This window comes from Microtus pennsylvanicus, chromosome 3, assembly GCF_037038515.1.
Source record: "Microtus pennsylvanicus isolate mMicPen1 chromosome 3, mMicPen1.hap1, whole genome shotgun sequence".
Taxonomy (NCBI): domain Eukaryota; kingdom Metazoa; phylum Chordata; class Mammalia; order Rodentia; family Cricetidae; genus Microtus; species Microtus pennsylvanicus.
This window is the reverse complement of record NC_134581.1, coordinates 14,753,173-14,779,975: the sequence shown is the minus strand read 5'-3', so window position 1 is coordinate 14,779,975 and position 26,803 is coordinate 14,753,173. Positions and strand designations below refer to the sequence as shown.

General features: G+C 45.9%; 1 protein-coding gene and 1 long non-coding RNA gene across 2 annotated transcripts in view; one reads left to right on the top strand and one right to left on the bottom strand.

Moving 5' to 3' along the window:
- Positions 1–26,803, bottom strand: part of LOC142845543 (uncharacterized) — a 227,149-nt gene that overhangs the window by 14,579 nt on the left and 185,767 nt on the right. The gene's annotated exons all lie outside the window — the stretch shown is intronic.
- Ip6k2 (inositol hexakisphosphate kinase 2) lies at positions 1,899–26,787 on the top strand. Its single transcript, XM_075964491.1, has 6 exons — positions 1,899–2,043; positions 16,954–17,289; positions 19,147–19,369; positions 20,109–20,284; positions 25,137–25,312; positions 26,017–26,787. Exons 2-6 carry the CDS (start codon positions 17,088–17,090, stop codon positions 26,515–26,517), a joined length of 1,278 nt encoding a protein of 425 aa, XP_075820606.1. The 5' UTR covers positions 1,899–2,043; positions 16,954–17,087; the 3' UTR covers positions 26,518–26,787.

The following is a 26,803-nucleotide window of genomic DNA, read 5'->3' as shown; positions in this document are numbered from 1 at the left end:
AGCCTGTGTGAGTGCTGGGGCACAGCCCACAGCCTGCGCTTCCAGGCGTGGAGAGCAACAGGAGGGCCACCCCTGAGCCAGAGGCTGGGCAGAACAGGAGCATGAAGAACGCTCAGAGGCTAAGCTGGAGGCCAGCAATGGAGACACAGGTAGGTGGGTGTGGGGAGTCCTGAGAATCCAGCTGGCTCTGGAGCATCTTTGGGGAGTGGCTACTAATTCATAAGCTGACATGTGGAGAGTGGATTGAAGGCAGCGAGGGGAACAACAAGGGACTGGGTGGGAACTCTGACGTTGACCTGGAGAGACATGTAGGGGTTTAGATATGGAAGTCGTGGTCACGTCAGTGACCTTATTCTTGAGACAATTTCCTGGCACAACAGATAAAGGCAAAACAAACAAAACAATAACAAAGACAAGAAAAATAGTCAAGGGGCACACAAAACCAGAGTGCAGGTCTATCAACAGCTGAATCTCAGGGAGAGACTGAACTGTGCAAACACGTTTGGGGTTGGTTAACATGAAGCTGGTATTTGAAGTTGTGAGCCTGACAACTGGGCCTGTTGCTTTATGCCTATAAATCCCAGCCCATGGAAAGTTGGAGCAGGAAGATTGCTTAGTTTTGATGTCAGCCTGAGCTTCAGCGGGGGACCCCTACTCAAATCAATCAATATTTTAAAAGCAAAACCATGAGCCTGGGTAAGTGGGTCTAGACAGAGGGAAACGTGTAAAAATAAAAAATCAGAAGAAGCCTAGTGAGCATAGAGCCACAAAAGCCTCGCGGAAGGAGATTCTACAAGGAAGGAGAGTCCACGAGGAATCTGATGATGATAGTAGCTCTCTCTTGTCCACCTCTAAGAGATCAGGGAGTTAAAAAAAAATACACACTTTTGTTTGCTGTATTTCCTGCAGAGTGTAGGTACTTAACAATAAACACTTGAGTTTCCAAATGTTTGAGCTACACCATTGCAAATGCCCAGGATGCAGGGTTGCAACACTGACCTCCTTTAGGAAAAGGCTAGTGGCCAAGTAGGAGGTTCCTCCCGGTGTCAGTGGTACCTGTCACGTTCCTGACCTCACACTTACTCGTTCAGGCCAGCGTCCTCCTGAATAACACAGGCTCCAGGACAAAGGAGTCTTATGTAACTTGTATGCTTTGGAGAGTAATAGACCTGTCTTCAGACCCACCAGTTTACAGAGGACTTTAAATCCACTCTTCTTTCAGGCACCCTATGGCTTTTGTTTTGTCCATCTGTCCACTCATCTGTTCACCCATTTTTAAAAATTATTATAGTGTGTGTGTGTGTGTGTGTGTGTGTGTGTGTGTGTGTGTGTGTGTGTGTGTAGGGGGCGGGAGCCAGCATAAGCCTGTTGCAATGCTTTTGCAGAGATCAAAAGACAACCCGCGGGAGTTGGTTCTCTCCTTCCACCATGAGTCCCAAGGATTACGTCATCTCAGTGCCCTTAACTCGCTGAGCCATCATATAGCCATTTATTTCTCCATCGTCTGTAGTCGTTCTTCTGTCCGCTCTGTATCGCTATCCCTGTATCCATCTCAGCGAATGTTCACTTGCAGTTTTGTCCATCCATCTGCTAGGATGACCAGCTTTGCGGTTTGTCACAGAATGAATATTGATTGGCCTTGACATTCCTGTATCCTAGGAATCTTCCCAGTGCAGGGCAAACCAGGACTGCCTGTTCATCTACACGTATCCTGGGCATCCGGCAATGGACCCATTGGCACACAGCCCATCAGTTACTTCAACTACGCCACAGACTGGCCACCCTCCTCACCAGGACAACGCTCCGCCCCCTGCCTGCACGGCCCCTCCCCCGCCCATTCCGGAAGCCCCCGAAGCGAATCCCGGCGCCTTAGCAACAGAGTCTTTCAGGCGGCCCAGTCCGCTTGCGCGGCTTCGGGTGCGAGCCAATAGCGAGGGGCGCCGGGAGCGAGGCTCTGGGGGCGGGGCTGAGCGCTGCCGCAGCCATTTTGGTGGAAGAGAAACAATAGGACGGAAGCGTCGCGGGACTGGGCTGTGGCCGCAGGTAACGCCCGCCCCGCCGGGCCCGTGACCCTGTCGCCCCGGGTCTTTAGGGAGGTGGTTTTCGGTGCTGTTAGCGGACGGGCTTGCTGATCGCTGGGGGCTTGCAGATCGTTTGGAGAGGGGGTTCTCTAGCTGTCATTGTGAAGCGGTCTCCCCCGGTTTGCAGGGGGCATTGTGTCATCTGGTCGTGGGGGATGCTAGCGTCCCCAGTGAGCGGATGGCTCTGGAGGGGGTCTGCTGGAACAGGGGAGTAGGGGACGACGACAGGATCTTTCTCTGTGTTTGAAGCGGTCACCGGGGGGCGGCAGGATCTCTTGTTTCATTGAGGTCCCCCGGCCGCCACCTCCCACATCATTGAGGATGGGGTCTCTATCTTTGGATGAAGGGGTCAGCCCTGATCCTCAGGTACTGTTACCTGGGCCCGCAGACGTGCAGCCATTTTGGGTATTGAACGTCAGTTGTGCCAGTCACCTCGTCTTGGATTAGGGGGCGGGGAGATCTGCGCATCCAACCTTACTTTTTTTTTTAAGACATTAAAATGGATCAGAAGATGCCTTTTTTTTTAATATACTGATGTTTCTGCCACGAGTGGGAATATTTATTTCTTTCATATTTGATCTGTCTTCTGCATCCTTCCTGATGACTTGTCTTGTTTTAGGATTTTAAATCAAGAAAGCTATACTAGCAGAAAAATGAGTGAAAATGTAGGAACTAGTGAAATCTAGTGCTCTTACATGCCAAAGGAAATAGAGCTAGTCATCGCTTGTAAATAAACATTTTGTCAGCAAAATGTTCATAGAGCAAGAAGAAAATAATTTCGAATAGTTTTGAGGAAAAGTACTGAAAGGGTCTAGAGGAAGTGGGAGGAGGGTAAGAGGGGGTCAAGGGGTGAATATGATCAAAATATAGAGAGACCCAAAAGGAAAAAGAATACTGAAAGTTTTAACTTATCCAAAATGTTGCAGACGAAAGGGTTTTCTCCCAGCATGACATCTTGAGAGAAGGAAGATGCTTATTTACTAAGTTGTTGCCATGGAGAATGTATAATTGCAGGGTTTTGTTTTAATTTCAACCGCTGTCACAGATAGAAATATCAAATGAATAGTTACACTTGACATGATTGCCTCTTGAATTTTGGGGGGGGGTGAGTCAAGTTGATTAAACTCAGACTGGTTTGCCTTTGCCTACATTCAGATATTTTTAAGAATAAAATTCAAGTGTGTAAGTGGACTAGATCTGTTATAATTGTAGAAACCTGTTTATTATATGTAATAGACTTCTGTTGTGCTTTGGAGTTTACTGGGGAGAGACAGATTTTGGTCTATACAACCAAGTATCTGAACATTGGAATATGCCAGAGGGAGTAATCACTGACTGATGAATCTTAGGCTCCTTTGCCGAGAAGGTCAGGGCCTCCTGTAAGCCCCAGAGATGTCACTGGTATCTAGGCAACAAGGATGGGCTGCAGCATCCTTGGGCCAGCTTGTTAAGGTGAAAATTTTCCACTGTTGGCTCATAAAGAGACGCACTGGGGAAGAATTTACCTTTAAAGGAAGAGTTGTTTGTTTGTTTGAGGCAGGGTCTCTTTAGGTAGCCCTGGCTGGCCTGGAACTCACTGTGTAGAGCAGGCTGACCTTGAGTTCATAGATCGACCTGCCCCTGCCCTCCAGTGTGCCAGGGTAAGAGGCGTTTGCCCCCACCTCGGGCAAAGGCAATTAGTTTATGTCATGGATGATTATCTTATAAACTTACCACATTTTTTTTACAGTAGAAAGCAATTAGAAATTACTTTAATATGATTACGTTTTAAAACTTTTTTTTTTTTTTTTTTGATTTTCGAGACAGGGTTTCTCCATAGCTTTTTGGTTCCTGTCCTGGAACTAGCTCTTTTTTTTTTGTTTGTTTTTTTTTTGGTTTTTCGAGACAGGGTTTCTCTGTGGTTTTGGAGCCTGTCCTGGAACTAGTTCTTGTAGACCAGGCTGGTCTCGAACTCACAGAGATCCGCCTGCCTCTGCCTCCCAAGTGCTGGGATTAAAGGCGTGCGCCACCACCGCCCGGCTGGAACTAGCTCTTGTAGACCAGGCTGGCCTCGAACTCACAGAGCTCCGCCTGCCTCTGCCTCCTGAGTGCTGGGATTAAAGGCGTGCGCCACCACCGCTCGGCTAACATTTTTATTTTTTAAAATTGTAGTTTGTCTTTTTGTGTATAATGAAAATAACAAGTTGTGTGTATCATGAAGTATATCGTGTTGGTAAGAAAATGTCCCTTTCCCAAAAAATTGAATTGAGAGTTCATCAAAAAGTTTGAAGAAAAACATCATTTACAGAGATGATGTGTATGTGGCTTTAATTTGTCACTCATCACCTGATTCAGCTGATTGTGGCTCACACCTGGCCTCCTGTTTCTGGGAGGCTGAGGCAGTAGTTTGCCTTGAGTTCCAAGACTGGATTACTCAGGCCCACACTGAGAGACCAGTCTCAAAAATCAAAAAGAAAAACTAACCCAAACCAAAACTCAGGTAACTGAATGCTATGTATTATATCCACACAGACCTCTTGCTAGCTCACATTGTGTTTTTTTTTTACTTAACTCTTCATTTGTTTGTTTTTTTAAGAAGGCCTCACATAATAACCCAGACTGGCCTAGAATTTATAGCAACCCTCCTGCCTTAGCCTCTAGATGCTTAATGAGATGTTGAGATTATACACATGAGCCACTATAGTTAGCTTGTCTTGTTTCTTCTTTGTTTGTTTGTTTTTTTTTTTGTTTTTTTGTTTTTTTTTTTATTTTCGAGACACGGTTTCTCCGTAGCTTTTGGTTCCTGTCCTGGAACTAGCTCTTGTAGACCAGGCTGGCCTCGAACTCACAGAAATCCACCTGCCTCTGCCTCCCGAGTGCTGGGATTAAAGGCGTGAGCCACCATCGCCCAGCCCTGTTTTTTTTTTTTTAAATATTTATTTATTATGTATACAATATTCTGTGTGTATGTCTGCAGGCCAGAAGAGGGCACCAGACCTCATTACAGATGGTTGTGAGCCACCATGTGGTTGCTGGGAATTGAACTCAGAACCTTTGGAAGAGCAGGCAATGCTCCTAACCTCTGAGCCATCTCTCCAGCCCCCTTGTTTCTTCTTTGTGTAGTCTGTCGTGGGACTCACTTTGTACACCAGGCAGGCTGGCCTCAAATTCAGATCTGCCTACCTCTTCTGCCTCCCAAAATCTGGGATTACAGTTGTGAGCCTTACCTTATTTTTAGGGAGGGTTGTCTACATATATGTACACCAGAAGAAGGCATGAGATCTCATGTGACTGTTGTGAGCTGCTGTGTGGGTGCTGGGAACTGAACTCAGGACCTCTGGAAGAGCAGCCAGTGTGCTTACCACTGAGCCATCTCTCCAGCCCCCAGCCTCACTCGTTAAAGAAGGGGGAAAAAGAAGAAAGCCTGATTTAGGAGGGTACATATCCATAAATATTTTTGTTGTTTCTTGCTTTGCTTTGCTGAATGTTAGGTCCAGGGCCTTTTGAAACTGCTCTTGAGTGATCACCTTAGCCCCTAGAAATGTTATTTTGCTTATACATATTTTAGCTCATATCTCTGAAGACAAGAAGTGCTGGGTTTGAGTGACTCTTCACATGCAAAAAACTGAGGCATAGGATCACAAATTCTAGAACAGCCTGTGCTACAATGTCTCAAAACAAGGAGAAAATAAGGTTAGCTATGTATCTACAGTACCATACCAACAGGTAGTAAAATGTGAATTACAATAGAAGAAGCCCTAAAATCACAGAGATCTACCTGCCTCTGCCTCCCGAGTGCTGGGATTAAAGGCGTGCACCACCACCGCCCAGCAACGCTTTAGTTTCTTAATTTATATGTGCTTGTTCCATTTTTCTATTGATTTGTTTACGAAGCACCTGTGTCGTAGAGTTTCTGGTTTTTATTCATCATTCCTCGTGTTTGAGACCTTAGGCTGTGGTAAGTAGCTGGATTTGAAGTCACTCTTATTAATCCTCCCTGTGAAGAAGCTGGAAAGAACCGCCAAGGTGTATTGAGAAATGAGCTCTGTGCCTAGCAGTGCCGCAGACTTGTAATTCCAAAAAGGACTGTAAGTTCAAGCACAGCCTCGGTAGTATAGAGAGATCTACATCTTTAAAACCATTAAAAATCTATTATTATTGTACGTGTGTGGGGGAAGGGAGGGAGGGAGTACTTATGGAGGCTAGAGAACAACTCTGGAATTGGTTCTTTTTCTCTTTGTGTACATGGGTTTTGAGGATCGACTTCCAGTTGCCAGGCTTGTGCAGCAAGCACCTTTACCCCCTGAGCCATCTCACTGAAGCCTGAGTTTTGTTCTTTTGCCACGAATATGAAACTTAGTTCAGGCTGAAATGGTAGGGATGATTATATATCCGAAATCCAGTTTCTAGGTCAGAACAGGTAGTAAAATGTGAATTACAATAGAGAAAGCCCTGCCTTGTTATTAAATGCTCGCCAAAAAGAACTACTGCCAAAGTGATGAGCACCTCAGAAACTTTTTCACAAAGGCGAAAATGCCAACAGCTCCAGCTGCTGTCAGCGTCACTGTGCTGGGCTCTCCGTGGTGCACGCTTCAGCCCTGTTTTCCATTTTGTTCCTGTCAAGTGTCTCCTAATCATCTTACTCTGGGCTGGTGAATGTCAGGCTTCAGGTTTCTTGAATCTCTGTGTCTGGAGATTGCGCTCCAGTGTCTGCTGTCAGAGCTCCTGTGGGTAGTTGAAATCAGCCAAGGTTTCTTTCTCCTGTTTTCTTCTTTCCTTTTTAGGGGTGGCTCCAGGGCCTGGTGCATGCTCAACAAGTATGCTGACCCTGAGCTACCCCCCTCCCCTTGAGTAAAGACACTGCAAATTACGCTAACTGGTCTTGAACTTGCCCTGTATCCTGACATACCTTGAGTTTGCTGTCCTCTTGCCTCAGCCTCCTAAGGAGCTGGGATTACGTGGCTGTGCCATCAGGGCCATCTTTTTCTGTCTGCTGTCTGTCATGGAAGGTTTACAAAATTTTTCACTCACTTTTTTTTTTAATACATAGAAATTCACAGTTGAGCAAATGAGAAAATATTTAGTGTTTATGTATCCATTAATCTTACCACTCATTTAAAAATGGTCTAAGCCGGGCGGTGGTGGCGCACGCCTTTAATCCCAGCACTCGGGAGGCAGAGGCAGGTGGATCTCTGTGAGTTCGAGGCCAGCCTGGTCTACAAGAGCTAGTTCCAGGACAGGAACCAAAAGCTACGGAGAAACCCTGTCTGGAAAAATCAAAAAAATAAATAAATAAAAATGGTCTAAAGCCGGGGAAGAGACAGAAATCTTTAATAAATAAATAATTTTTTTAAAAAAAGGTCTAAAGCCAGATATAACACCCCTATAATCTTAACACTTGGGGGGCTGAGACAGGAGGATTGCCTTGAGTTGAAGGCCAACCTGTGTTATATAACAAGACTCTGTATCAGATATAAAGGGACAAGAAAAGGAAGAAAAGGAAATTGTTGACTAAAGCTTGTGTTGATGGAATAAAACGTGTTATAGACCAGAAAGCAAAACTGCATCTTCATTTCGTGGACAGAAACTTATGGCGTTAGTCTGGGCTAGATCTTACAAGGCAGGGGTTATGAGCGAGCGGACTCTCCCTTCCCACTGCTGACCCTATGATACAGCTTCAGCTCTCTGGGCCATTTCACTCTATCTTAAACCCCTCCATTCATACTAGCTCACAGTACCAGGCCTTGTCTTGAGCTTTGCATTTCTCTTCTAGCTGGGGCTGCTTTGGGGCCAACAGCCTTTCCAATCTACAGCTGCACACACAAAAAAGTGCTGCCCCGTGGGCTGCAGGCACTTGTCTCAGCTCCCTTGGGAAATGCACAAATAGTACATCACCCTTTTCTGCTTATAAGAGTAATAGACTGTTGTTTCCCAAGTATAAAGTGAACATTAGATAGCAATGTTTTCTCTAACTGTCCTCCCTACTCACATTTTAAGTTTTAATTTATTTTATTTTTCGAAGTAGTTTGCTCAAGACAGTAGTTTTCTAACATAGCTGAACAAAGAACTTTTGGGTTTTTTTTGAAACAGGATCTTACTGTGCCACCATGGCTGGCCTGGAACTCGAGGCCAGTCAGGGTGAACTTAGATCTGCCTGCCATGCGCCACCACACCCAACACTTTAGTTTCTGAGATGGAGTCTCACGCAAGAGATCTGCAGCCTTTTGGTGCTGGAACTACAGGCGTGCGCCACTGCACTGGCTACCGCTGTTCTTCTCTGCCCCAGTCTTGGATCGTCTTTACACAGATGTTAGCGCTAAGACTGCAGCGACATTTACCTTAAATTAATCTAATTCTAAGTTTGCCAGTCTCTGTTCTGCTGTACCTTTGTTTAGTGCCTCTGTGCTGTGCTGTGGTACCTTCTTGCAGTTTCCTAAGTAGGGACTTACCCCGAGTCTCACTCGAGTAGAGAGCTATCAGAGCTCTCAGGTTTTGGTTTTTGTTGTTGTTGTTGTTTTGTTTCTTTGAGACAGGGTTTCTCGGTGTAGTTTTGGAGCCTGTCCTGGAACTCGCTCTGTAGACCAGGCTGGCCTCATCAAACTCACAGAGATCCGCCTGCTTCTGCCTCCCGAGTACTGGGCTTAAAGGCGTGCGCCGCCACCGCCCAGCGAGAGCTCACAGTTTTATCTTATGGGATACACTGGGGATTTGCAGGCTCTGCCTCTGTTCCATTCTAATGCAGAACAGTGCCACCAACTCTTGAACTTGTCCACGCATCCAGTGAGGGAAGGGGCAGGGGATGGATGTCCTGTACTCCACCAGAGTGTCTGTTTTGTGAGGAGGTTTGCACGGCCACCCTCTAGCTTCCATGCGTAGGCACAGACACTTGTGTGTATATATGTACACTTTTTTTAAACAAAGAAATAAACTTGTATAAAATGTTTTTTATGCTAAAAATGAATGCCTGCTGTTGGAGTCCAGAGGTGAAGTCTGTCCAGGGCTCTTGTGTCTGGTCTCTGTGCTCTGGGAGGTGCAGTACCTGCTATAGTAGCCGTAAGGGAGACCTAAGAGCCAGCCAGGAAGCTGTGACTCCGCTCAGGGTAGGCTCCTTCTACTGCTCTTAGAGATCCAGGTACCTGTTGTTTTTCTGTAATGAGGCCTGGATGATAAGTGCCTCTTGTCCACACCTGTAAGGACAATAATCAGTACCTGTCTGAGAGGATTGTAAGAATGGAGGAGCCGTGTAAACATTAAGTGCTTGATAAACAGGCGTTAGCGGTGGTTCAGGCCTGTAATCTCAGCCCTCAGGAGGTCAAAGCAGGAGGCTGGTGGTTCTTTTTTCCATGGGTGGGGTGGGGTGGGGGGTGGTTCAAGACAGGGTTTCTCTGTGTAACACCCCTGGCTGTCCCAGAACTTACTCTGTAGCCCAGTCTGGCCTTGAACTCACAGAGATCCGAGATCCGCCTGCCTCTGCCTCCCGAGCACTAGGACTAAAGGCTCACCACTGCTCAGCAAGAGAATGATGATTTGAAGGCCAGCCTGGGTGATGGAGGGAGACTCTTGTTTCGGAAAAAAAAAAAATGGCTGGGAGTGTAGCTCTACTAGAAGTGTGCTAACCCCTGAATTCAGTCCCCGGCTTCACCTAATCTGAGTGTGGTAGTGCTCACCCACAATCACAGCACTTAGGAGGTAGACTTAGGAGGCTTAGATGGTCAGAGTCATCCTCAACTACGTAGCAAGTTCAAGGCCAGTCTGGGCTACAGGAGATTCTGTTTCAAAGAAAGAACCCCCAGTACCTCTCATTTCTGTTAAAGTCATTTATATTTCGTTATTATTAGAAGTTGAAAAGTTGTTTTTGTTTTTCTCCTCTGACCATTCTTGCCTTAATACACTTTAGGGGCTGTGTTGGGCCATAATCTTCACCTGTGAACGTGTGGGTCATTTCTCCAGGTCTCCCATATGGAGTGAAGTTCTTAGGCCCAGAGTATGTGCCATGCCAGTGTTGGTTGTGGGTGGGTTAAAAACCTCCAGGAGCTGCTGTGCAGCCGTCTTTGGTTATGTGTCAGTTTTGGAAATACGCCATCACGGCTTCTCTCTAGGTGCTAAAAGTAACATGTGCTCAGAATTGGAGGATGTTTCAAGGAGGTCAGAAGACAACTTATGGGGTCAGTTCTCTCCTAGGTGGTCACACTCAGTTGTGAGCACCTTTACCTTTTTTTTAAAGAATTTTTTATGTGTATGGGTGTTCTGCCTGCATGTTTATCTGTGCACCACATGCATATATGATGCATGAGGAAGCCAGAAGAGTGTGTCAGTCCCTTGAGATTGGTGTTACAAACAGTTGTGGCTGACGTGGGTGCTGGGGATCAAACCCGGGTTCTCTAGAAGAGTAGCCACTGCTCTTAACTGTGGAACCACCTCTCCAGCCCCACACTTAACCATCTTAACAGCTCAATTTCAAAATTTTAAATGGACAGTTGATTGTGACGTAACAGCTTACGTCACAATCTGTATACCTACCAGTTCTGCCTTCCTCTCTCTCTCTCCATCCTTTCCTGCTCCTCTCTTCACCCCCATCCTCCTTCCTTCTATTTCTCTCTCTTTTATATTTTTTCTTTTTTTTTAAAGATTTATTTATTCATTATGTATACAACATTCTACCTCCATGTATGTACACACGCCAGAGGGTGCCAGATCTCATTACAGATGGTTGAGAGCCACCATGTGGTTGCTGGGAATTGAACTCAGACCCTCTTGGAAAAGCAGCAAGTGCTCTTAACCACTGAGCCATCTCTCCAGCCCCAAACTCTTTTTTTTTTTTTTTTTTTTTTTTTTTTTTGGATTTTTTGAGACAGGGTTTCTCCGTAGCTTTTGGTTCCTGTCCTGGAACTAGCTCTTGTAGACCAGGCTGGCCTCGAACTCACAGAGATCTGCCTGCCTCCGTCTCCCAAGTGCTGGGATTAAAGGCGTGCGCCACCACCGCCTGGCTTCTTTTATATTTTTTCCTGAGGTAGAGTTTTGCCATGGTAGCTCAGGCTGGTCCACTCACTCTCAGGCTGAACCCTGACCCTAGATCTTCCTGCCTTCACTTTCTGAGAGGATTAGAGAGGTGTGTGCCACTATACCCTTGCATCTAGTACTCTCTGTAAGTCCTTATAGTTTAAACAATAGAGATTATATAGCTTTTTGTTTTGAGACACTCCCCACCCCCCCAAAAAAAACCCAAAAAACAAAACAAAAAAACAAAGAACAATTGTATTTAGGATTGGTGTAAGTTAGATGGTACGCTCAGTGGAGGCCTTTTGCATCCTGATGATCTGTGACAGTAGGTAGCCATGACGTAGTGTGACCTATGACCATAGATAGCCATGATGTGGTGTGACCTGTGACCGTAGGTAGCCATAACATAGTAGTGAGCTGAGGAGCTCTGTGGAGCACCTATTCTATGCTGGTGGGGTTTTTTTGTTTGGTTATTTTGTATTCTGAAGATTCAAGGGTAAACACCTCTGTAGTGCTCACAACCCTCTAGTTACAGAAAAGCTAGCACCCTCTTGTGCCTTGTGTGCTTGCATGTGATGCACAGACACACAGCACACCAACACATGCACACACAAGCAACTCATACATATAAAATAAAATAAAAAATTTAAATGCTGTACGTCGTGGCACAAACATTTGATCCTAACACTCTGGTAGGCATATGCAGGCAGATCCTTATGAGTTCAAGACCAGCCTGGTCTGTATAGTGAGTGCTAGACCAACCCAGACTGTACAGGGAGACCCTGTCTAAAAACAAAAACAAAAAAAAAACTTTCTTCATTGAACTTGTTTTCAAGCAGAGGTGAGAAAAGGAGACAGGCAATATAAAAACATGGTGTGTTGTGTGGTAATTAGGAAGAGAAAACAAAGCACGGTGCATTGGTGAGTGTGGCTGAGACGGTGCGTGTGGCTGAGACGGTGCGTGTGGCTGAGACGGCAGCAGTTTAGAACGAGTGGCTCGGGAATGCCGCAGATCATCCGAGCCCACTCATGTTATGTCTCACTCTCAAGACTCCAGTGTGACTGTGGAGATAGTGGTTAGGAAACTCACAATATGTGACCCCTGTGTAATGAGTTACAAAGTGGATGTGGTGGCATATATTTCTGACCCTGGCTAAGGTATTCTAAGGATTGTGAGCTCAGAGCTAGCCTAGGCGACATCTTGACAGGCACACACCAGTCTGAAGGCGCGAGCCATTCCTGACAACTTGAGTTCAGTCCGCAGAGCGCAGCACTTATTGGAATAGAAGACTGGCTCCCAAAAGTGCCTCCTGACCTCCGCACACCCTGTACTGCACCCACGTGTTCATGATGAGTGAACAGATGAATTACTGAATTAATGTAGTTTTTTAAAGTCTTTAAGGAAAAAGGCTGAGGCTCAGAAATAGGTCCATCCTGGACTACCAGGCAAACTCTTGTCTGAAAAAGAAGGGAGGAAGAGATTGAACCAGGCATTATCCACATGACCATAATCCTAGTACTTGGGAATCTAGGGTTATGAGTTAGGCTGGACTATGTGGTTAGGGTGTCTCAAAAAAAAAAAAAAAAAACATAAGTAGAAAAGCTAGGAAGATGACTTAATTTTGACCAAGATAGTAACTAGGCTGACCTTGGCACGTGATGGAGATGCTCAAAGTGAGGCGAGTTTTTACAGATTTATTTTATATACATGAGTGCTCTATCTGCATGTACAGCTTGGCGGGGGGGGGCGTTTTGAGACAGAGTTTCTCTGTAGCTTTGGAGCCTGCCCTGCCTCCCGAATGTTGGAATTAAAGGTGTGCACCACACCGCCCTGCTCTGCATGTACAGCTTTATGTGGGAAGAGGGCATCAGATTCCACTGTATGTCATTGTGAGCCATGGAGCCATCTCTCCAGCCCCAGTAAGGCGATTTTAAGGCTATGATTTGATGAGTTCTTGGCATATTTATCCCAGTCCCATACCCTTGAAGCCACAATGTAAAACATTATCAACCGTGAAGTTTTTGGGGCCTCAGTCAAGCCTGGCCTCTGCTTCAGCCTGTCTCTGTGGTTTGTGTAGCTTTGTACTCCTGGTAGGAGAGCCACTGGCTGGCCCGCTGTGTAGCTAAGCAGATGTAAGTGGTGCCCTCGGGCTGCTGTGGAGATTTGAGTGGAAAGGGTTGTTTTGTGCCTTTTGGCTGTGGTTCTTCACACAATCCCTGGTGACTCCCTGACCCTGGGGCTTTTCTTGAGGCAGAGTAAGTGGCGCCTGTGGGTCCCATTTGTTGTCTCATTAAGTAAATTCTGGACTAGTGAGCTAAGAGCCCAGGGGCTTTAGTCACAGGTGTTTAGCTTACAGCACTGGGGAAAACAACAAACGAAAGCACTGGTTCCGCAGATCCTTAAACTGACAGTTAATTGATCTTAGGGTGGGCTGTGCAGAGCATTGTCTGCCTGCTCTAGGATGGGTCATATTCTACTTTTACTTGTAGTTTCATGAACAACTGGTAGCCAGTGTGGAGAGCTAAGCCAGCTGCTAAGTCTGAATCTGGGGTGCTGTAGGTTGTCGTTGTCTCCAGATTGCAAAAGCTTCACAGCAACCATTGCTAATCCAGGGCTCCTGAAAAAAATGAACCTTAGTCTTTGGATGTTTATAAATTACTGACAGGCTAGCCACAGTGACACATGGCTGTAATCACATTTCAGAGGCAGATTGCTGAAAGTTTCAGGTTATAAAGCAAGACTCTGCTTTATTCGAGGAAAAAATTAGTAACATCCTATTCAAACTGCATGTGGAGCTGAGAGCAGGTGTTTGGGGGCTTTTCTTTCTTCTGAGGTGTCCAGGGAGAAAGCTGATGCTTGCGGAAGTACAAGGGTACTTAGGATAGATGCACCTTTCTCTTACTTTCTAAAGGTGAGACCTGTTGCACAGTGACATCATTCTTAAATTTATGTTGCAAAGTTAAACATAATCGAAGCAAAAGAATTACAGAACAAAACTTACCTTAGTTTTTATATAAGAAAAAAAAACAAAAAAGCTACTGGTTACTACTCACTTGTTTGACTACACCTGGAAAAACAGAGGTCCTACTCAAAATCTCATTTTACAGATCAAAAAATGATCCCCAAAGAAGGAAGGGAGCCGAGGGTTAGTCTCCCCACGCAGGGGAGCGGCACAGAGGCTGGCTCCACTCCACCACTGTCTCACCAGTTTTCTAGTTCCACCTCACAGTGGGAGTTTTCTGTCCTCAGACTTGGCTCAGGTAAGAATGAGCCTTATTTTCCCTACGCTATCCTGGGAGCGTCGCTGTGTGTGAACTTCAAGGAGAATTTAGCCATTGTGGTGCACGCCTTTAATCCAGCACTTGGGAAGCAGAGGCAGGAGAATCTCTGTGGTGGAGTGAGCTTCCGGACAGCCAAAGCTACAGTGAGACTCTGGGGGGGGGGGGGGAGTGACAAAGTTGCCGTGTTATGGCTAACAGCTACTGCACACTTAGACCTAGGAGGAAGTAGTCTTGTTTGGCCTGCCAGCCTCTGTCCACATCATGGACCACACTGTACAGAGATGGTGTGGAACCACTGGAAATTTTTCATTAGAGGGTAGATGAGCGAGATACCTGGGAAGATACTCTTCTTCTTAGTTGAATGCATTTAAGAAGTAGTATGCAGTGTGTGTGTGTGTGTGTGTGTGTACACTCAGGCCACACGTGCATGCATGTGTTTGTATGGATACCTATGTGTGTCTAGGTGTCCAGGTGCAGGTCAGTCTTACTCCTCAAGAATTGTCCACCTTGGTTTTTCAAGGCAGGGCTTCTGGTCCTGGAGCGCTCTGCTAAGGCCAGGCTGTCTGACCAATGAACCCCAAGAATCTTCCTGTCTGAGTTTCCCCAGCACTGGGATTACAAGCATGATTCACCACGTTCGTTGTTTCGGTCAGTTGTGGATTCCGGGGATTGTACTCAAGTGCTCAGCTTAACTTGGTTACTACTCAAGTCCTTTGTGTGGGCTTTAAAAACTATTATTCTAGTGTGTGTGATGTATATTTGTATGATCAGAGATGTGACGTTCAGAGAATAATTCTGTGGGGTATGTTCTCTCCTTCTTCTGTTATGTGGCTCCTTGGGACAAATTCAGGTCTTAGGCTTATGTGTTGGGCTTCTGCCGCCAGTGTTGAGCCATCTCTTTTTAGAAAAAAAAAATGGTTTCAAGGGAATTGAAACTGTTTAGTTTAGACTGGCCTTGAATTTGTGGCAGTCTTTCTACCCCAGCCTCCCGACTTGTGGGGCCTGCTTGCTGCCTTGTATTGCTCTTAGAGCAAAGGTAGTCTTATATCTTGACGAATACTTTGGAATTTGTTTCCAAGGCCTGGGCATTGGGGAGCATGTTGTACTTAGTTTAGTAAGTATGGTGCCTGACCCGTGTGGTACTGGCAGGCTGACCGCGAGTCATTAGCCTTCCTTTGGTATTGCTTTCTCAGGAAGTCTTTGAGAGCCGGGTGGAGCTGCACACGCCTTTAATCCCCGCATTCAGGAGGCCAACCTGGTCTACAGAGCTAGTTCCAGGATAGCCAGAGACACAGAGAAATCCTGTCTCGAAAGACAAACAACAACAACAAACCACCAAAAAAAACAGAGAAAGAACTTGGGTGCCGAGGCATAGCAGACATGGCTTTTTCTATTGGAACCATAGAAATATTAGACCTGAGCAGGAGGGAGGACCTGAGACTTTAGGTTGTATTGGCGGTTGTATTGGGACATCCAGCAGTCTGGGGTTCACTTGGGAGCTTTAGCTCTGAATGGACACTAGCTTCGGGTGTTTCCTAACCTCCCATTATTAATTTATAAGAGTCTGTCTCATACAGAGTATCATGAGAGCCAAGTAAGAAGACCATTAGCAAGCCTGCATCATAGTGGGTGCTTTACCCATGGTGAAGAGCAGCCGGCACATTGGCAGCAGGCTCTTCCTCCTTACTCCTCTTTCCAGGGAAAATCCTGAAACGGAGGTAGTTCTCACCAGTAAGATCCCCAGCAGTCACTGAAAGGTGGTGCAGTAGAGCCGAGTGAGGATGCCTGCATCTGAAGCTACACCTGGGAAACCCAACCAGCTTGACCTGAGCACACACAGTGTGTGCCCAATCAGATCTAAGTACCAGGCTGTGTGGACCAGGCTGAGAGAGAGACCTGACAGCCCCAGGAGCACAAGTTTAGTTTAAAGGTGTGCCTCAGCTTTTGGTGATCAGGATGGAACTGATAAAAATAGTTGGTGACCTAGAACACTCTGTGTCTTTTTAAATGGAGTTAGCCAGCTTCAATCAGTTGTTTTTAGATACAGACGTTAATCATTAAAGCGGGTTCAGAGCTCCATTGCTAATAAGGTTAATGGGGCTTGGCTTTGGCTTTTGGCAAGGGACAGTATTTGTGGACACCCTGAAGGAGTAGTTCTTATTAAACAATGCGTATGTTGGTTTTCCCTATATTGAAATCTATTTTATAAAAATATAATTAGCGAAGTACCTAAGGCACCATTTTACCTTTAAGTGTGACAACCTTAATTAGAAAATGGTAAGGTTTTATCTGAATACTGTGTTGGAAATTGTACTTTTACGCCATCGTGGCTTTGTGTTTTGCTTGTTGTCGTGGCTTTCTAATGCTTTGGTGGTTTAGGGGCCCCTAGAGCTCATTCTTTGCCCACCAGTATCTGCCCCGCCCCTACTCTCCCGCCCTCTTCCAATGTTTGTCTCTTCTGGAAGGAGGCCGGCAAGGGTAGGCAGTGTGGGCGGAGCCCTGTGTGAGCTCAGGCTGTTTGTCTTCCTGCTGAGAAGGCCCAGGACTGACTGAAAGGCTGTTCTCAGGCTACTTCCAAACCTCATGTCATCATTGTGTTTGCTTCCGCCAGAGTGTCCTGGCCTGTACAAACCTAGGAGCAGAGAACAAACAGACAGACGTACCAAGGACAGACAGTAGACGGAGGACGCGCTGGCCGCTGGACCCCGCTGCCTCCCCTTCCTTCCCGCTGCCTGTGTCCGGAGGATGAGCCCAGCCTTCAGGACCATGGACGTGGAGCCCCGAACCAAGGGCGTCCTGCTGGAGCCCTTTGTCCACCAGGTTGGGGGGCACTCATGTGTTCTCCGATTCAACGAGACAACCCTGTGCAAGCCCCTGGTTCCTAGGGAGCATCAGTTCTACGAGACCCTCCCAGCTGAGATGCGCAAATTCACTCCTCAGTACAAAGGTGAGCCCCCAGCTGCTAGCGGGGTCGCCAGGCTGCTAAGATGTAAGGCACTTGGGCAGTGAAGGCCCTGGCAGCAGTCCTGGGAGCCCTCATTCCCTTCCGTTTGTTTACCCTTTTGTTTTCCCTTCTCCTTCTCCTCTTGGCCCTCAGCCCAGCACCTCACACCCTCAGTTTTCAAGCCCTGGGAAGATTGCTCAATTGTTTTGTTTTCTGGATTTGCTTTGAGATTATTTTTGGTGGAAGTATAGTTATTTTTCATGTTCAGGTGTCTCCTGCTCAAGGTAACCCATAGTCCCCATGTGGGGACAATTCTGGAAGACTTTAGGAGGATTTTACCCAGAATTCTTGCTGCCTGCTTTTTGTCCTCCAGGAAACCAGAAGCCTTGGTGATTAGGTAGGCTGGGAGCAGGGTTGAGTCAGATGGAATGCAGGAGTGGGAGGATTGTGCTGATTAGCTCGAGTCCTTTGCTATTACGGAATGTCCCCAGAATTGCTGTGTGAAGGCAACCCTTTGATTCACACGTAGTGACTTTTTCTTCTCTTTTTATAATGATGTACTTCAAGGGAACGTCAGTCACCAGCATGGTGTGTTCTTTCCTGGGGAGGAGGGGGAGCCTTTTATAAATCAGAAGAGAACTTATTAAGAAATAATTTTAAATATGTATTACCAGATATAAAAAAGGCCAGAAGAATTTAGATTCTCCTGTTCTTTAAAGACAGGATGGACTGGGTTTCCTTTCTACTTGGAAATGCATGTGGCGGGACTGGGGGTGTTGGGGACCCTCACTTGGTCCTTTTCTGTTATTTTTTTCAGGACAAAGCCAAAGTTCCCTTGTTAGCTGACCACCCCTGCCCCGTTTTTATCCCCTTGGTCCTTCCTTATGCCCACAGGGAAGTGTGGTCCCCTGATACCCCCCTCGGCTCCTGTGCGCCCAGAGCTGGGGGCCACCTCAGAAGTGTCGTCTCTCTCTGAGCATGCATTTTCCCTGCAGCAAGCAAGCGGGCGGGCAGCAAGGACTGAGCAGATTGAGTGATCGTGGGGCAGAGAGGCCTAGAGGAAAGTTGTTCAGCCAGTCGGCTGTAAGGCGCTCGTCGGCACCGCTGAAATGCTCCCACCTGGCAGCCCCTTCCTCAGAGACTGTCTAATTACACATGGCAGGTCCTAGAGACTCAGAAGGGAGAGCTGCTTTCAAGGCTACCATGTGTCTGTGTTCCTGCCCCCTCATCTGCTGGTGTTCATTTTGTTCTTTTGTGACACAAATGACAAAAACCAATAAAAGCATAACTGAGAAGGACAGAAGGCTTGGCTCGCCACCCTTGCAGGGTGCTAGAGAAGCCTTGGCCAGGGTGTCTGTGTTGTGTGGTTTGTTTGCTGCTCTCCTTTGCTTTGCTCACCCAGTTGTCCCTCCCCTTCAGCGCATTCCCCTGCACTTGGGCTCTGCTTTAAAGCAAGCCTCCAGGCCGTCGGAGTTTCTGTGGAGGACATACATTTCTTATGAGATACATAGGGTGATGTTTTCGTGTCTCTCTCAGGATTAGAAGAGTTACATAAAAAATAATAAACATTTTTAATGATGGAAAAATGTGTCTTGTAATTCTTTGGCCCTTGCCTTCCCTTGTTGAGTGCATTAGAGAGGAAGTCTCTCGGCCATGTCTGCTCCCTAATTGCTTGTCTGTCTGGTGTCACTTTTTTCTAGCTGTTTTGATATTTGTTAGGTTTGCAGATGAGTTTGGGGCCTCTGGCAACATAGAGACTAAGGAACAGGGTAAGAAACAAAACAAATGTTACAATCATGTTATCTAGAATGCTTTTTTCTGTGGAAATAAAAGTCCCTTCTGCTCCTCACCCCCTTTCAGGTGTGGTGTCAGTGCGCTTTGAGGAAGATGAAGACAGAAACTTGTGTTTAATAGCATATCCACTAAAGGGGGACCATGGAGCTGTGGACATTGTAGACAATTCAGACTGTGAACCAAAAAGTAAGCTGCTAAGATGGACAAACAAAAAGCATCATGTCCTAGAAACAGAAAAGAGTCCCAAGGAATGGGTGCGCCAGCACCGGAAAGAGGAGAAGATGAAGAGGTGGGTAAAGCTGAGAGGATGTGTTGGGGCCTTGGTTAGAGTCTGGTTCCATGCAGCTAGGAGCTCCTGGTGGACCTGTGTGTAGGAAGTTCACTGCTGGTCCCACATGCCTGCTGTCTCTGATTGGCTCTGGGTTAAGTCATGCCATTTTGCATAAACAGCTGAATGGCAGCTATAAAGGATTGACTCATTCCTTCCATAGCTGCTTTGTGCGTGGCCACAGGCAGACTGAGCCATTGCTTTGCCTCAGGCTGCTTGCTGATGGTGGGGACAAAGGCATCAGTTAGCTTCTGCTAACGTGAGGACCCGTGTGGGCAGGACAGGTTGGCAGAACTTATAAAAATGTAAAGTGTGTGTGGTGTGGTCAGGTAGATGAACCGATCCCAGTGCAGTTTCACTTCGCGTCTCCCTGGTCTTGGAATCAGGAGACTGCATGTACCATAGGCCAGGGGTCTATTGCCTGGAAAGGGGGAATAAAGACTGTCTGCCTCATAAGCTGGGGGGAAAGACCATTGTTACATCTTGCTATAGAGTAGCAAATTAAAAACTAAATTTTTAATCAACTTTCTACAAGCAGATACATGATAAAATGCACCCATTTAAATATCTGATGAGTTTGGGTAGACTGTATATTTTAACCATAGCAAATAAATATCCATCACTCTAGAAAGCTTCAATATTCTTTCATATTTAATTTTGATAATACATTATGATTTATTGAATCCTTATTTCTTTATAGTCATAAGTTAGAAGAAGAATTTGAGTTGCTAAAGAAATCTGAAGTCTTATACTACAGTGTAGAAAAAAAAGGAAATATAAGTTCCCAGCTTAAACACTATAACCCTTGGAGCATGAAATGTCACCAACAACAGTTACAGAGGATGAAGGAGAACGCGAAGCATCGGAACCAGTACAGTATCCTTTGTCATAAGGCATTTCTACTCGGGAAACGAAGAGAAGCAGCAACGAGGGTTCTAAGAGAGAACTTGGGGAATTGGTTGTTGTACGATAGCAGGTCTCTGTATAGCCCCACTGGACTAGAGCACTCTTTTCTAGTTGCTGGGATTACAGGTGTCTGCCACTACCCCTGCCTGATGTGTTCTATTTTGGGGTGAGGCTGTGTATGCTTCCGCACACACCACAGCATCATATGTGAGGTCAGATGACAACTTTCAGGAGTCCGTTCTCTCCTTCCACCAAGAGGTTCCAAAGATTGAACTCACTGAGCCATCTAATGGGCCTGGTTTGGTTTCATGTTAGCTCTGATTAATTTCCACATTAGAGTTGTGCCCAGGATAACCCTGGGTTGATGGGTTCTGCCATCTCCCTTGCAAATAGAACCTGTCTCAGAGTCTAAGTAAAGGAGCCCAACAGACCTCTGAGAACCTTTGCCTGGGTGTTTCAGTCCCCGTTCACCAGTCTGCCGTACAAACCACTAAACTCTCATTCCCTGGCCTCAGATTTTCTTTGTTTTGTGCAGTTCTGGGAGTCTAATCCAGGGTTGGATTTGGCAGGGATTGGGGACACAATGTGTATAAAGATCTGAGAACAGTTTGCACAAGTCCGTTCTCTCCCTCATGTGACCCACTAAACAACCTCGCTGCCCACGCCCAGGGTCTCTTTGGTTTTGTTTTTTTAATTTTATGAATTGAAATTCCTGAGAATTTTCTTAACCTTTACTAGGAAAGAAATGTTAAAATTGAGTTCCTAAGTGCTTATCACTCAGAATTAGACGTTAACCTATTTGAATCGGTCTCCTGCACATACCCAGTGCCCCGCAGCTGACATTTTTATTTTATTTTATTTATTTATTTTGGTTTTTCGAGACAGGATTTCTCTGTAGCTTTGGTGCCTGTCCTGGAACTAGCTCTTGTAGACCAGGCTGGCCTCGAACTCACAGAGATCCGCCTGCCTCTGCCTCCCAAGTGCTGGGATTAAAGTTGACATTTTTAAAGTTCTTTTGTTTTTGAGATTATAATTACATCGTCTCCCCCTTCCCCTTCTTCCCTCCAAACCCTCCCATATCCTCCTCTTTGCTATCTTTCCTATTATTGACCCGTGTTTTTCTTAATTGTTTTGTTACATACATGTATGTATATACACATATTCCTAAATATAATCTGCTCGGTCTGTAGAATTTTACTTCTATGTATAGTTTCAGGGCTGGCCATTTGGTATTGGACAACAGTTGGTGTGCGCTTTCCTGGAGAAGACTGTTTCACTCTCAGCATGCCTCACTCACCTGTGCGTCTTTGTGTAGCACTGAGACCTTGTGGGCTTTGCTGTGTTCTCTTTACTGTGTCTAGTGTTGCTGTCCTTGTTCTGCTCATGTTTGGCAGTCGTGTTGGTGAAACTTGATAGGTGTGGCTTTCGACATTGCTGGGAGACAGTCTCACATCAAATTCCCTAATCTTCTGACTCTTACGGTCTTTCTGCCCCGTTCTGCAATGTTCCCTTAGACTTAGGGGCCAGAGTTGTTTTGTAGTTGTATCCATTGGGACTGGGCGCCACAACTCTGCATTTTGACTGTTGTAGCCTTCAAAGAAAAGCTTCTTTGATGAGTAAAGTCTATCTATAGTTATCAGGCTAGACCCTGGAGACAGGTGGAAACTGACTTTTTTTTTTTAGGTACAGGGCCTTGTGCAGGCTAAACAAACCTTACCACTGAGTTAATTTATGTCACCTACCCTTGCTTAAACAGTTCCCCCCCCCCCTGAATTTGATTCTGAAGCAAGTCTGATATACATGATTTTATCTGTTTTTACCCGATTATATATCCATAAAAGGTAAAGATATGAGGACCAGTTTGAGTCCGGCATCCATATAACAACAGCTGGACTGTAATCCCAGTAGTGGGAAAGAGACAGGAAGATCCCTGGAGCTCATTAGCCAGACACGCTAGCTGAATCATTAAGTACCCGTCTCAAAAAAGAAATGTGCAAAGTGATTGAGGAAGACAAGCGTGTCAGTAACTTCTGCTCTTCGCACGTGCACCTACATGCATGAGCATGTACAAACACAGCCACAAAGATACTTTTTAAGAAAAGGATATTTTAACATTAATACTATTTTACTTCTCAAAAATAGTAATTCTTTTATATAAAATAACTATTTTGCTGGACATGCTGGTCAGCACATCTTTAATCCATCATTCGAGGTGAGGAGGGAGGGCAGTGGCAAGTGGATCTCTGAGTTCGAGGCCAGCTTAGTTTACAGAGAGAGTTCCAGGACAGCCAGGGTTGCACAGAGAAACTCTGTCTCAAAAGAAAAAAAAAAGAAAGAAAAAGGAAAGAAGAAAATGCCTATTTCATGTTATTTCCCAAATTGTGTCAGTAAACGTGTTTTTATTGTTGGTCTGTTTGAGGGAAGATCTGTATAAAGTTCATGGGTGGTGTTGGATTGAAGTGTTGGAGACTTAATATATTACACCCATTTTTTTCTTCTTGGAGATTTCCTGTCAGAATAAACAAGGATCAGTGATAGGGCGATGTCTCAGGTGATTAGAGATAGGGCTTTGTCTGCAAGCGTGGAGACCAGGGTTTGAATCCCAACACCCACAGATCTGAGCATGACTGCTCAGGTCTGTAGCCCCATTGATGTGGGGCAGAGACAGGAAGACCCCTGGAACTTGCTCACCATTTGGGTTAGCCAATTAGTGAGCTCCAGGTTCAGTGAATAAACTTGTCTCAAGATGTAAGAAGTGATAGAATAAGGTACCGGACATCTGGATTTCTTTTGCACTGATACATGCATGTGCATATTAGAAAGGCGTGGAGTTTTCCATGGTCTGGATTTTACTTAGTACATCCCTATGGTATCTTGTACATATGACCCACTCCTCTCTTTCCAATAGGCTGATAACTAGATCTAAAGACTTGATCTGATGCAGGTTCAATTCTAGGGCTACAAGCAAGAATCCTTAAAAATGGTATTGTCCATTGAGAAACATGATGTTTAGCTTTATTTTTCAGTCATTGATTTTGAGCCACCTTTTTCATTAGATGGCTTCCTAATTTTGTTAGTCATTGACTGGAATTTTACAAAGAATAATCTTAAGGTACAGTTGGGAAGAGATTAAATGCTCATTTTTCTTTATTTACCAGATGTTTGGAATAACTTATCATTCATAACATGGGTGACCCGAGGCTGGTCCCACGAGGGGCTGTGGCAAGTTACCTGAGGCTTCGCAGTCCCTTGGCTGGTGGGAGACAAACAGATAACGGTATGCAGAGAGAGCTTGTGTAGAGTTTCTTTAGTGGGTATTGGAATGGCATAAGAGTAAGGGGTTATGGAGGTTATGGAGGGAGGGGAGAAAGGGGGTGGAGAGGCAGGAGGCAGGAGCTCTACTTGCCCCAAAGGTTGGGGGGGAGATTGGGAGTAGGCAGGGCTTGTCTCTTAAAGGGACAGGGTGCCCAGGTGACTGGCCACACCAGCAAATTACAACGTTCCTGCCTTTCTCTTACAATAAAAAGGCGGGAAGTTAGGCATGGCAGATTTAGGGGATTGGGACGGCAGGTTCTCAGGACTGCTTCCTGCTTATTTGTGGGTGTCGAAGTCTTTCTTTGGAGGCCTGAGAAAACTGGGTGCTGGTCACATCCTAGGGTAGCTGGTCGCTTTACTCCTGTCCAGGATTTGTGGGGTGGAACTGTCTGGTGTCTCTTGGACTGGCAAGTTGTTGGTAGAGCAGAGGACAAAGTTAAGTTTAGGAAGAAAAAATTTTTTAGGACCAGGAAATTGAGAGGGCAGTATCCAACCTGTTTAAAGTGGGTCTTTCAATTCAGCTCCCTGGAACTCACAAGAATTCTTTGAGTTTGTGAAAACATAAGTTTTAGACACATACATTGTATAAACAGCAGCATATTTATGTCAGAATGACTGTGACAGATGTTTTTGCACAATGAAAAGTATCTTTAGAAAATGACCAAAGAGAATTTACGATCCTGATCTTGCAGCAGTGGTAGAAGTACTTTGCCAGAGTTGGATTAGAAGCAAGTTCCAGGACAGCTGGAACTGTTAGACGGAGAAATCCTATCTCACAGAACCGAATGAATGAATGAATGAATGAATGAATGAATGAATGAATGAAGTCTGAGCTGGAAAGAACTCACACTGCTGTTGGAGACCATTAAATCAGTTCCCAGCATCTGCTGTGGGAATTCATTCTGCCAATAGCATTGGGTACCAGCCTTAAGACGTGGCTTCTTGCCTGCAGATGTGATCTCTTAAAAGGAGTGAGAGAAGTCCTATACTCTCTTGGGCTGTGAAGACCGGAGCCAGGCAGTGTGAAGCAGCGTGTGGCTGGCTCCCAGCTTCCTTGATCTCGTGAATCTGTTCTCAGCAGCACCCTTCAATAAATCGGTAAATATATAGCCGATTGTGTATATATATAATCTTTGTGGTTCTCAGTACAAGCATCCAACTCAGGTGGCTCATAACAGCCTGTGACTCCAGCTCTGGGAATCTAAAGCAGTCACCCTCTCTTGGTGTGTGCTCACATGCATGGTCCAGTATAGATGCACAGATACACAGACATAGTATGAGTATCTCTTGGCTGAGAGCCCTAGGCCTGTGTTGAGTTCAGATACTGGCTACTGTTATTTATCTAGTTCCCTGGCAGTTCAAGGGGACCTCTGAGGTCTCTCCTCAGCTCTGAGCTCCCTCTGTGGAAGACAGCATAGCCAATGAATGGGGTGTCCTGTGGACTTAGGCTTTGGTAGTCATTACGTGCAAACACTTGCCGTTTGAGGTATTATCCTTAACTGCTCAGAATTTATCTTACTGGAGAACCTAACTTCCCGCTATGAGGTGCCTTGTGTCCTGGACCTCAAGATGGGCACACGTCAGCATGGCGACGATGCTTCAGAGGAGAAAGCCGCCAACCAGATTCGAAAATGTCAGCAAAGCACATCTGCGGTCATCGGTGTGCGTGTGTGTGGCATGCAGGTGAGGAGAGTGCACCTCCTAACAAAGATTACAGGTGTCCGATGGCTGTCCCCGAAGAGTTCAAATTTGGGGTCTTTCTCCTTTGGAAATTTAAAACTCCTCGCAGTCAGTTTTTCCCACTTTCCCATAATAAATACATCTGGTGTGCTTTATTTAAAACAATAGCAACAGATCTGGTAGGGCTGCATCTCATGTGATAGAGTGTGCACCTAACACACGTGAGGCTGTGGCTTCAGTACCCAGTACCAAAACCTAAACAAAGCAGATTTGAGTGAGCTGAAGATACAGCTCAATGGTAGAATATTTGCTTTGCATACACAAGGCCCTGGATTTGATCTCCAGAACAGACATGCACACACACAAATTATATTTTTTTTTTAAATCCACATTTGGTCTTGCCTGAATCTATTGCTTTCTGGTTAAAAAAGAAAGTGTTATACCTTGTTGAGCCCTCTGAGGCTAGTCTGGCTGTCCGAGTCCATATCTGTGTATCCATATACTAGGATATAAAATTAAGCCACCTCTGTTGATGTAGTTGCAGAATAGCGTGGACTAGATCCTAGGTGATGGGGCATAGTCTGGGTGGGCGCTGATCAGACAGCGCTCCTGTGTGACTATAGGCCACAAGGTCCCATCAGCCTCCTTCATGTAATGGTGAGGTCTTGAAAAGCCTTTTGACCCCGACTTGCTGATCTCTCCCACAGGTGTACCAGGCAGGCACTGGGCAGCTCATGTTCATGAACAAATACCATGGGAGGAAGCTTTCCGTGCAGGGCTTTAAGGAGGCACTTTTCCAGTTCTTCCACAATGGGCGGTACCTGCGCCGGGAGCTTCTAGGCCCTGTGCTCAAGAAGCTAACCGAGCTCAAGGCTGTGTTGGAGCGACAGGAATCCTACCGCTTCTATTCAAGTTCCCTACTCGTCATTTATGATGGCAAAGAGTGGCCAGAAGTGACCCTGGACTCAGATGCTGAGGACTTGGAAGACCTCTCTGAAGAGTCGGCTGACGAGTCTGCTGGTGCCTATGCCTACAAACCCATTGGTGCCAGTTCAGTGGACGTGCGCATGATCGACTTTGCACATACCACCTGCAGGCTGTACGGCGAGGACAGTGTGGTACATGAGGGCCAGGATGCTGGCTATATCTTTGGGCTCCAGAGCCTGATAGACATTGTTACAGAGATAAGTGAGGAAAGTGGGGAGTGAGCTTGCTGGCTATTTCAGTACCTGAGAGACTCTCTGTGTCCCCCTACAGCTGTGCTGTTGGGGAGGAGGCCAGTATGGCCAGGTGGTGGCCTCTGCAGCCTGGAGCTGATAGACAGTGGCCTCTGTGAACCCCAGCCTGAGCCAGCCCCAGCCGTGCTCAGAGTCTTTATTTATTTTAACTATTTCTTCAACATTCCACATTTGATGATGCAGATACCTCTTTCTTCCCTGAGTGTAAATGTTCTAATACAGATCTTTTTGTTTATTGTATACAGTGATGCTGTCA